At 39.7% G+C, this 12647-nt stretch overlaps 1 protein-coding gene across 5 annotated transcripts in view; it reads left to right on the top strand.

Annotated features, from left to right (window-relative positions):
* Positions 1-12647, top strand: part of olfml2a (olfactomedin-like 2A) — a 66120-nt gene that overhangs the window by 31857 nt on the left and 21616 nt on the right. For 4 of the 5 annotated variants that reach the window (XM_049764255.2, XM_068650085.1, XM_049764253.2 and 1 more), the window contains exons 4-7: positions 98-274; positions 4087-4333; positions 8708-9013; positions 10100-10285. In XM_049764255.2, coding sequence (XP_049620212.1) covers positions 98-274; positions 4087-4333; positions 8708-9013; positions 10100-10285 — 916 coding nt within the window. The remainder of the gene's footprint in view (positions 1-97; positions 275-4086; positions 4334-8707; positions 9014-10099; positions 10286-12647) is intronic. The other variant, XM_049764252.2, reaches the window with a different exon arrangement.

Here is a 12647-nt window from a genome sequence, read left to right as displayed (position 1 = left end):
AATTTCTTTATATTGTGATTTTGAAGAGCTGGAACACTGAAGAGTTTTATATTCTAATTCATCACTGCTACTATAACGACGATGTCACCTTTTTCAGACCATCAAGACAAACCTAACACGAGAGAATGAATTTGTTCGTGACAGCATGACGAGCCTTACCAACCAGTTTAAGAGATATGAGAACTACTCCAACATAATGATGAGCATCAAGAAAGAGATTTCTGGTCTCAGTCTACAGCTGCTTCAGAAAGACTCTTCTGAGTCCAAGGTGCAGGTTAGAAAAAGACAAAAACTGGTCACACTTTAACTCTGAGGTCTACGTGAGATTACTCTCGTTTCACCATCATATCCAGGTATATTATAGGAGCAAATTCCAAAGTAATCCTGATGCTTTTATAATCAGTTTTGGGGGTAACGGTAAGTTAAAAAGTTACAAAAGTAATGTGTTACAGTAATATCGTATATTTAGACAGTAACAAATTAATATAACGAGTTACTCGTTAAATTTTGTTATATTATTACAGTTACTGACTCACTTAAGGCATTACAATTTCAGGACTATGATACAGATTCAATCGCACAATTTAGACAAGCATTTAATTATATCACTTACAAGACAAATGGTTTAATTAAAACGTTTAACGCATGATTAAGCATTCACACTTGTCTAAGGAAACCATGCTGGTAATTCTATTCTTCATTCAGTGCTGTATTTGTTTGAACACAACAATCACAAACAAGCATTTTACAAGCCTGAGAAGTCATTGTTTGCGAGACCTATCACTGTCATGGATTCATAAAATTAAATGCAAAACATAGTATATTTAAAACAGAAGCAGGAACATACTTCAGTAAAAAGCAGTGAATAAATTGTGAAGAAACAAGTATCACTGGCCCTCATTTACTAACGCACATACATACAAATTTGTGCAAAAACTGTGTGTACCCATGTAATGACTCAATGTCTTTAGAACATCCTAAGACCATGTGTATGCACAACTAACTAAGGACCAGCTGCTGATTAAACCAATTTTACCCCAGATGCATAACAAATTAAAATTATAGTCATTTAAACAACAATAATAATTTCAAAACCACTTACTACTACACTTACTAACCTTAGTCAAAAATTTACTGAGCTGACTAATGTCCTAATTGAACATGAAAAGGATACTTGTCACATTTAGCCTAGTTCCGTTCAAGTACTTCTATAGTGTAGGCCTATTTGAATGTAATAGCGTCGATCTAAGGCAGTTGAGCACCTTTAACGCAAGAGCAGAGAAGTACACTGGCCAGGAAACCAATCAAGCCACTCTCATTAATACAAACTTTTATAGAAAGACATTTGTTTAGGCAGCTAAAGCGTTCCTTTGTTGCATTAACTTGGGTCAGGCATGTTGTTGGGCAGCCGAAGGGGTCTTTTTTCCGTCCGACACCGTGAATGCTCCCCCTACATCGAAGTCTGTTGACATTTTATTAAAAGAGAAGCAATACGCAGAGGACAGTAAGTCCTGTTGATGTAAATTGGATGGAAGAGAGAATAAAGCAGCCACTTATTCAACTACTGTGTCTGTCTACGCTCTTTGACTTGTGAGTGACTGTGTGAATGAGGTGCTTCTGCAAACCTCCCCCTTTCCGAATCAAAATTAATCCTTACCTATCCCTAACAATGAAATAGTTAAAGATAAAGATCAAATAGTCCGTTAGACTGTTGGACAGAAAGTCACGTGGAATCTAATGGTGTAAAATTCTGTTCAGTTCGGTTCAGGTTTAACTAGTACTATGTAATATTTTTAAAATGTTGGAAATTACTTGCCCAACACTGTTCATACTATAACTGTTTATCCCATTTCATATTTTAAACTAGCTGTATATTTCTACTAGCAATTGCTAGAAGTGACCTGTTATTACCAAATCACTACTTGCCTTTGGGCCCCTCATTGACAATGTAGTTTGTCCAAGTGGTCATGTTGTACTACCTGGACCACAGCTACAGGTTGATGAATGACTTACAGTACACAGACAGTGTTCTGCCTCCTGAGGGTTAGGATTAGTTACTCAGTGTGGTGCTGCTATATGTACGCTTGTCAATGATTGTATGAACTGATACTAAAACGCTGGGTTATGTTCTTCTATCGAGAGCACACTCAAACAGGGCCACAACCCATGCATGTTTTCAAGCATTAGCAAGCATACCGTTTCCATTTCCGCCTCTTCCAACCGTGCTGTGAGCTAGGAAGTGTATCATGCTTGTACCTGTAGTTTGAGTACATCCATTGGGATGTGTTGACAGAGGAGCCCCTTTGAGTAAAGTGGGCCTGTTGTCATGTTGAAGTTCAGTTAAAGTTAAGTTAAAGTCCCAATGATCGTCACACACACATCTGGGTGTGGTGAAATTTGTCCACTGCATTTAACCCATCCCCGTGCGATTTTGAGCCATCCCCTGGGGGAGAGGGGAGCAGTGAGCAGCAGCGGTGCCGCGCTCGGGAATTATTTGGTGATCTGTAAAACTGAAGAACGTAGTTTTAAAATAAACTACGCCAGGATGTGCATGCCACAGCTGTTGTACTACGAATCTTTTGGCCATAATGTAAATACAGACCCACCCAAACTGGCATGATAAATCTGACAGATTTCAACAACAAATTACTTTCAGACTACGTATTTGAGTTTGACATATACATCATGGTGCTAAAGGTGGCCACCAGAGCAGGTTCAGACCTCCAGGGGGCCTGCACACAAAAATATGTCAAGCCCCCCCACCCCCTCATCAATTTATATCTATCTCAGTGGGCATCCATTTTGCCACTTTCTGTCACCTGTAAATGACGTTACAGTTACTCAGGTCTCCTCAGGTCACAACCAATCACGGCTCACCAGTTTTCTGATGTCGAGTCAGGATTGATTGTGATCTGAGCCCTGAGCAACTGTGATGTCATTGTCAGTCGACAGCAATTGGCAAAATGGCCGCCCTACTGAGATGGATAAAAACAGCTAGATTTTACTTGTTTAATTCATTTTCTACAAATGAAATATTAATCAGAGCACTGTGGTTTGACTAGTTGGGCTGCACACAACATATTATGGCAAAGAAAACGTTGGGGTTGACTTCCTCTTTAAAAAAATCTATTGTTCAGTTGGTATGCCAAAGTGACGCAAATAAGTATCCACATTAAACTACCCCACATAGCCGTAACCACTAATCTAAGGCAGGATTGAATTATGTTTTCAAGTTGTTTACAGCAATTTCTGACCCCAACAACCAAATGTTACTGGGAAAGTCCCAGTTCATCAGTCACACCAGACAAATGTTTTTCTCACCATCTTCTGTTCTCAAAGATTTTCCCCATAATAAACGGCCTCCCGCAGGTTTATTCTTTTTTATTTTCAATATATCATTGTATCTAAAGATCATAGCAAATATTCCATTTCTGAAATACGTACTTTTCAAAAGCACTCAAATGGGCCTTACATTAATGGGAAGTTGAGTGTAACTGATGACACGTTTATACAATGAATTGCATTAAAATGGGTTTCCTACACCTGTACCGTTTTCACATTATATATGATCTATTTGATATATGATATATTCATTTGATCGACCAAGACAAAATAATTTATATTATAATCGTAAAGTGAAACAGAAATGAAACATACGTTTTAAGATTTAAGGCAAATTATCTGAAAAAAAAATCTCAAGGGCAGCCAGATTGGATGGAGAGCATTTATGAACAGCAATTTTTAAGTCTTGCCACAGATGCTCAATTTAATTTAAGTTTGGACTTTGACTGGGCCATATGCCCAATTCTACTTGTGCAAAGTCAATGAAAATACCAAAAGAAAGAAAACTCCACTCACATGCAACGTTTCTAGATTTATACTGTTTTAACATTTTAGGTTTTTTTTCTACTCACTATCTTTCATGTGCTTTTGTTTATTTGTTTTGGTCTATCACAAAATGTCAGTGAAGTACAGTCAAATTTGATTGCAAGGGTAGAAACTGAAAAAGTTTAAGGACTGTGCATCTTTTTCAAGGCATCATAGCTGTTATTAAAACATGCTGATCACATAAATATTCATTTGCAGCATAATAACGATGACACCAAGACCAAGAGCATCATAAAGCCACCTGTCAAAAAGTCCCCAGCATCCAAGCCCCCTCCCAGACCCAAAGAAAAAGTCATCAAGCCCAAGAAGGAGGTCACTAAACCTGTGAAACCACTGAAGCCTGATCCTACAGCCAAAACCAAGGTGGTTGGCCACCAGCCAGGTGTGGTCAGAGGCATTACTTACTACAAGGCTGTCAAGACTGACGAGGATGAGGTCAGAGGAGGTGAGGGTTTTCATCTTGGAGGTTTCATTTTCTTTGTTTGCTTAGCATCGCGCATTTCATTGAAATCCAAATTCTTAGACCTAAAGAAAACATTGTGCTTGTGTTTTACTTTTCCCTTTTTCACCTACCCTTGTCATCTGTATGTGATCCACTGTGTGTGTTGAACATGATCTAAATTATTTTTTTCAGCAATTTCATTGTTGGATTAGGATCAAACAGCAGCTATGCAATTAAGATGTTTATTTGCGTAATTTGATGGTGTATCAGTCAGAGCACTCGCATAAACATTTTCTGTGAAGGCTGATGAGGTTGTAAACCCAACTGTAAACCCATCAAACTATCCATTTTTTGCACACATTTTTTTATTTCAACTCACAGGTCTAGATTGCAGGTTTGGCTTGCTATTGTGCATTTAGAGAGCAAGAAATCCAAATCTTTTATTGACAATATACATGGCGCAAATGGAATGCTGTGTCAATGGAGCACTGCCATGTCCATGACATGCCTCAGCTTTACTCTTCACAACAATGCATGCTGACCCTCAACATTGCAGAGAAAACATTTCATGGCTCCTTCCAATCCTCTTTTAAGTCTAGTTGAGTGAATAGGTATGCTGCATTTGAACAGGGCACACGCACATGATGCTGTCAGACCGGGTGTTCTGCTATGTATGTGCATCTCAAAGTGTTCAGCCATCCCTGTCATATCAGTGAAAACTTTGGATGCATATCCATAATCTCTAAAAAAAAAAAAAAATGAGCAGGGTACTCTTTAAAAAGAATACCTTTATCTATCTTTGGCTGGTAAAGAGCCTTAATGCCGCAGCGTCCATGTCAAGCACTTTTTCGCTGAGAACTGCCAAATGTTTCCTAAATTGTCTGTTGATGACCACAGCGCCGCCACAGCAGCTGGGCTTCAACATCTGCTCAGGGGCGTTGTTGAAGGAAGTTTTTATATCTTGTATAAGTCCATCCAACCATTCATTTTTTGAATCAGTTTTCCACACGAGGGTCGCGGGCGTGCTGGAGCCTATCCCAACTGACTTCGAGCAGTAGGCGGGAGACACCCTGAACTGGTTGCCAGCCAATCGCAGCCTGTATAAGTTATTATCATGGTAAAAATAACACTTCCATATATCAAAACTGAATGGAATGTCTAACCGAGAACTAAGTGCTTTTAACCTAAGTTACAATAAACCTAATGAAAATGAATAAAGAAGAAAACATTTGCATAATACATGGAATAAATCAGTATTATGCAACTTTATTATATACTACAACATTCCAGCAATAACTACACCCTTCATGTAGATCATAATGTTCTTTTCTATTGAATGGGTTTGAGAGAGGTGTTTATTTATCTTAGTGGCAATGGAGGCTGTAATTTGTGGTGCTATATATATATCAGAACCACAAATTATAGCCGCCCACGAATGGGATCAGCATCGGTCAAAATCCAGCTGGGGACAGCTATTCCAGTGCCTGTTCCCATTCGCTCCCGCCCTCTCTTGTGCTCTGTAAAGGAGATGAATGGGATAGAGTAACTTGAGTACTAGAGTACTTACTTACATACATACATACATACATACATACGTACATACATACATACATACATACATACATACATACGTACGTACGTACATACGTACATACGTACATACGTACATACATACATACATACATACATACATACATACATACATACATACATACATACATACATACGTACGTACGTACATACGTACATACGTATTTGATACACTGCTGATTTTTCAGGTTTTCACTTGCAAAGCATGTAGAAATCTGTAATTTCTATCATAGGTACTCTTCAACTGTGAGTGATGGAATCTAAAACAAAAATTCAGAAAATCCCATTGTATGATTTTTAAATAATTAATTTCCATTTTAGTGCAGGAAATACGTATTTGATACATCATAAAAACAGAACTTAATATTTGGTGCAGAAACCTTTGTTTGCAATTACAGAGATCAGACGTTTCCTGTAGTTCTTGACCAGGTTTGCACACACTACAGCAGGGATTTTGGCCCACTCCTCCATACAGATCTCCTCCAGAGCCTTCAGGTTTCGGGGCTGTCGCTGGGTCACACGGACTTTAAGCTCCCTCCAAAGATTCTCTATTGGATTCAGGTCTGGAGACTGGCTAGGCCACTCCAGGACCTTGAGATGTTTCCTACGGAGCCACTCCTTAGTTGGCCTGGCTGTGTGTTTTGGGTCATTGTCATGCTGGAATACTTGTTCTCCCCACTGTACATACATACATACATACATTGCTTCAGTAACGATGATGCAGTGAAGACAAATGGATGATTCTGTCCAAAAACCTGAAATCATGAGTTAACTACATGATGTAGAAATGTTGCAAAAACAAAATTAAACCACCTATACTCTATATCAAAATAGAGGACGCTATTCGATAGAGATTTGTAACACAAATCAAATGAGCCCTAATTTCTATTTTTTGTCGTGAATCAGCTCTAAATGACTTGTCCAGAAATCAATGTCAGAAAATGAGAAATGTATGTATCTTGCAACTGGCTGGCAACCAGTTCAGGGTGTAGTCTGCCTTTCGCCCAATGTCATCTGGGTTAGCCTCTAACACCCCTGCGACCCTGAATAGGGTAAGTGGTGTTAAAAATGGGTGGCTGGATGAATGAGAAATGTATAACAATCATAATAGTTGACAAACTATGGCTTCAATGGTTGCTATTTTATTTTAGTTATTTTCAACAATGAATGAGTATAAAAATGGTTAAAAATGTCAACTATGTAAAATGTTGTATAATGTTATTACTCATTCCAGTAAAAGTGGTGAAATTCTTTGTGTTAGATAAGAAATCTTTTAAGAATCTTACCTAATTCAAGATATGGAACGATTACTCAAATTCACACATTTTAGATGATACTAAACATGTAAAATGTTTTATAATGTTATTACTAATTCTAGCAAAAGTAATGGAATTCTTTGTGTTATATAATGAAAAATCTTTTAAGGACCTTACGTAGCTCAAGAAATAGAAAGATGTTTTCAAATTCACACTTTTTAGATGATGCTAAACCAGTGATTCTTAACCTTGTTGGAGGTACCAAACCCCACTAGTTTCATATGCGCATTCACCACACCCCCTATTAAGTGAAAAATACAATTATTTTTTTCAAATTCAAGAAATCAATGTTTTTTACTTGTGCACAAAATGAGTCGTGCATGAACATCACCTTGTTCAAAGAACAAAACCAACACAATGCATGAACTCACAACAAATTACACACCTGCAAATCAGTGTGACTTCTGCTGTTGCCTTTGCGAGACTAGTACACATATGCGTCAGATAAGCGTCATCACGAATTTACACGATAAATCAGGTGTGTTCGGACCTCCACAGTGGAGGCTCTGCCGAACCCCTGAGTCCGACTGACCGAACCCTTAGGGTTCGATCGAACCCAGATTAAGAACCACTGTACTAAACATTAACATTCAAAATTTGTGGTGGAAATATTAAGCTAACTTAAGATGTCAGACTTAAAACAGTGGGTTTGGGTGGGGGGGCTCTGACCATATCAAAGTCAAAGTCTCCTTTATTGTCAATTCCTCCGCATGTCAAGACACACAAAGAGATCGAAATTACGTTTCTCACTATCCCAGGGTGACAAGAAAGAGTTCACAACGCACATACAAGTACACAACACAGGAAAAATAAAACAAGAAGATGAACAATAAGAGTGATAGCACGCTAGCCGCTCCCGATGCACAGCAGAGTCCGGAAAGATGACAGTCAACTAGGCCACTGTGAACACGAGCACACAGCAGGCACGCACTGTCCGGTTCGTTGATCCTATCAGGCGAACGCAACCCATCTTGTCGTCCCGCGAACGAACGTACGCCAGGAGAATGGAAGGCACGGCTTGGCGAGCTGGGTTGGCCGCAAGCCTGGCCCGACGTCTCCGCGCTGGCCCCTCTTCCGCTGCCTCCGACGCAAAAAACTGCCGGACAAACACTCAGTAAACACTCACAAAACACCGAACGGGACAGAGAGTGGCCGCTGCGTGTGCACGCGCCGCCATCTTGAATATTTGCTCTGGGCCACCAAATGACTAGTTACCGCCCTGGACTGAGCCAGCCAAAGTGTGATCATTCGTGGCTCGTGCCCTGATAATGAAGGGCACCAGGAGCCACGAGAACTCATGTGATTTGCAGGACATGCGTTGTAAAACAATGTATTACAGTTTTAGAGAATGTAATCCTGAAACAACAAAATTCCAAAAGATTCCACTTCTGTTGTGTTGTCACTACAATTTGTAGTTCATATACAGTTATCTCACCAAGGCTGACAAACCACTGTTTTTGCTTCTTGTCAGATAATCTAGCAAAAACATACACACGCCATCATGTCACCGAAACCCAGTCTGAGGATGGCGGAGCTGAAATGGTTCTTGAAACCATTGATTCTACAGTTGCACAGGCTACAGCACCCACTGCATTTCCCACCGGTATCACGCCTACCACCACTAGGACTGCTGCCATCGCACCAACCGCTACCACTGCACCCACCACTATGATCGCCAGCAGCCAAAGCACAGCAGCAGTGGAGAGGCCTGCCCCCACTATTGTACTACTGCTGGACAACAGCAACAACAACAGTCGACCCATTCTCCACAGAGCAGGTTACATTTTGAATAAACTGCGTCTGACCATAATTAATTGACTTATAACATATAAACACTCTCAGTTAGCATAATAGTGCTATCAGAAACTTGTCTCATTTTTATACTGTGCTGTTTTAGAGCTACAAAGAAAAGAAAAGAAAAGAAAAGAAAAGAAAAAGCGGAAACGAGAATGATTCATCAGTTTTGTCTGACGTGCTTTTTCATAATTTTCTTTAAGTGTTAATGCGGAATGAAGTGAATTAAAGTTATGGTCACAATCAATTACTGCACATTATCTTCTCAATAATCATTGAAATCATTGGCAATTACTATCAGTAATAGTAGTAATTGTGGTTGTAGTAGTACTATTAAAAACAGATGTATCGATGGTATTTTTATCACTACATAAAAATAATTCAAATAAAACCAAATTCTTTTTTAAACAAAATATTTTTTTACGATCGAATTGGCATTTTATAAACTCTCTCACCGAGTTGTTAAAGATATACATATTTCGTATCAGACATGTAAATCTATGTTTCCACAAATATACATTTTATTGCTCCTATTTTTTTTTTAACGAGACATATTAGTAACTTAAACATGTGTAAAGTGATGCTCTCCATGACAAACTTCTATTCATGTTTTTAATGTTCCTTTCAGTCTATTTTGAGTGGTTGTTTGGCTAACTATTTTTACCATACATAAAAGAGAAAACATGTAACAGCCATGACATAGATTCCCTATAGGATCTTTAAATATCTTGCAGAAAATGTTGTGTAGGAGCACAAACACACCTCACAAAAACACAATTATTTTTGGGTGTGTTAATTGTTCACAGTGCAACAAACATTAGGGAGAGCTTATTTAGAAGCCCTGGTGACATGTTAGACGGCAAGACTTTTTCTGTAAACCTCTTATTGCCAAAATATTACTCAGAAAACACTTATCATATTTTTCAGCACAGTGGGGATGTTTTGCGGGGAAGAAAAGAGGAAGTTTTGATTGCTTGTCTGAATATGGAACAAAACAAAAATTACTAAATATGAGTTTAAACGTGGATCACAGTTACATATGCTGAACGTTTAATGTGTTCTTTTGCAGGGAAAATCCTTCACTGCGAAGGGACTCTTGCATCAATTGAGCAGCCAGAGAAGCAACATAGTTACGGCCGCAATGAAGGAGCCTGGATGAAGGATCCACTGGCTAAAGACTCAAAGATCTACGTCACCAACTATTACTATGGCAACAATTTGGTGGAGTTTCGTAACTTGGACAACTTCAAACAAGGTGTGCTTGTTTTGCAATTTTAACACAATGTTTATGCATAAAGGTGACTGAAACAAAAAATTATTATGGAAGAAGGAATATCCATTTATCAATTTCCTATATTGCTTGTCCTCATTAGGGTCACGGGTGAGCTGGTGTCCTTCCCCACTGAAATTAGGCAAGGTACACGCTGGACTGGTTGTCAGTCAATCGTATAGGGCGCTACCATTTGCTTTCCCATTCACACCTACAGTAAAGTTGGAAGCCTTAATTGAAGACTATGATTTACTGGTCACCAGTCCAGATTGTGCCAGCCCACTGGCATCTGGGAGTCGAATGAGGAGTAGCGGTTTAGAAAATGGATGGATGGATGGATGGATGGATGGATGGATGGATGGATGGATGGATGGATGGATGGATGGATGGATGGATGGATGGATGGATGGATGGATGGATGGATGGATGGATGGATGGATGGATGGATGGATGGATGGATGGATGGATGGATGGATGGATGGATGGATGGATGGATGGATGGATGGATGGATGGATGGACAGCTGAGTGGTTTGGTTGGGTGAATGGAGGGATGACTGCCTGCCAGCTCTGTCAGCAGCTCTGGACCCTATGAGAATAGATTCACTTAAACAGTAGCACCATTACAGCAGCAGAAATACATCTCCACATTTAGAACCAAAACAAGGACAATCTGTATAAACCTGATCTTCATGTTGCATCTTACCAAATGATACATGGAACTAGTAAGCAATGACTTATTTTCTCCTACCATCCAGTGTGGGAATTAAGTAGTATGCACAATCAAGGCAAACGACACAAGCCATGGAGATTGTTAAACCAATGCTCTGGGCGATTAAAGTACATGGGCGGTCACTTGGCTTCTGGGCCATGGTTATAGAACCCCTAACGAGAATCTTTAGAAACTCGAGACAGCTCTCATCCAAGCCACCGAGGAGTCCTCACAGACCTCAACCCCAGATACTGGAAACCTTCAAAGTCTCCAGAAACCTGCTTCCTTGTTGGAAGCATGGATGGATGGATGTCAGTGGAACTATTAGTATTGAATGCATTTCCCCCATGGATCCACAATGACGCAATTTGAGGTAAGCAGTGCCCCATCCCCACTACACACAATGTTGATGGTGCACCGCCTCTACAGAATTCCTCCTCCCACACCCAACTTTTTGCCTTAGCAACCACCAAAGTCATATTCCGCTTGACCTACCCTCTCTGTAAAGCTACTGAAATAGTCCCATAGACAAACAAGGCCTGGTAGGACTCCTCTTCCTCTTGACCACATTTCTCACCTCTTCTGTGTCCACCAAACGGTTCAGGGATTAATGGAATGACTGGTACCAACCACTTTGCAGCCATAGCTCCATTTGGCTGCCTCAACAATGGAGGTACAGACTAAACCACTTGTATTCAATGTCCCTTACCTCCTGTGAGCCAAGGTGAGATTTGAAAGGCCTACTGACTGGGGATCCTGCCAGGCATTCCAAGAGGACCCGCAAAATAGTTTACGGTACTCCAGAAAGATTGGTCAGCGCACATCACCATGGTAAAAGACTATGCGCCCTGTAAGGTTTTCAAGAAAGCTCTCAGTTTCTACATGTCTTCTTCCATCTGAACAAGGCTTCTCTCTTTCTCCTTAATTTGGTCAATACTGAAGTAACAGTGGTTCAGTATTGATTAGGCCTCTAATTAATTACATAGGTGAATTTAACTCGGCCATTCTGTTACTGTGACCTTTTCTCTTGGCTTAGCATCTTATCTATGACACCCTTGTCACACTTATTCGTTGATTTCAGTTAAGGCTGTAGTGAGTGTGTGGACAAGGGTATACGTACATATTTACAAATACTGTAGGAATCCTAGGAGATGAGGATTGAACCTTCTTCCACAATCTGGCAGAGAAGGCTCTATGGCTGTGTTTTGATTTTTCTGGCATCCATTAAATAGTTCAAGTGAGAATATGGAGTCTTCTGGGAGTTACTATTAGCATAGCAAACATGAAAAATAAAAGAACTGGAAAGGATTCCCCCAGAACCTAACAAGAGAGTGGTAGCATTCACATATTTTTGATGGAAAGGTATTGCAGTCTTTTTTTTTTTAACTGTCTCCAGCTCATATCATGCTCTGTGGCCATACATTGACTGGTGAAAAATATGTGCGTCACGCTTCACTTTTTTGAAAATGGGCATTTTCTGTACAACACTGACAATGTAGACCATGATAAAAAAATAAACAAAATAAACAACAAAATAAAAAGTTAACCTTCCTGTTAACTGTGGTTGTCCATGGGCATGAACCTGTAAGAAACATCAAAGCTACTCCAATAATTTCAGATGACTGATGGCTGTTATT

Source organism: Syngnathus scovelli, chromosome 3 (genome assembly GCF_024217435.2).
Source record: "Syngnathus scovelli strain Florida chromosome 3, RoL_Ssco_1.2, whole genome shotgun sequence".
Classification (NCBI taxonomy): domain Eukaryota; kingdom Metazoa; phylum Chordata; class Actinopteri; order Syngnathiformes; family Syngnathidae; genus Syngnathus; species Syngnathus scovelli.
The sequence above is the reverse complement of the archived record's forward strand: the minus strand, read 5'-3'. Positions and strand labels throughout refer to the sequence as shown.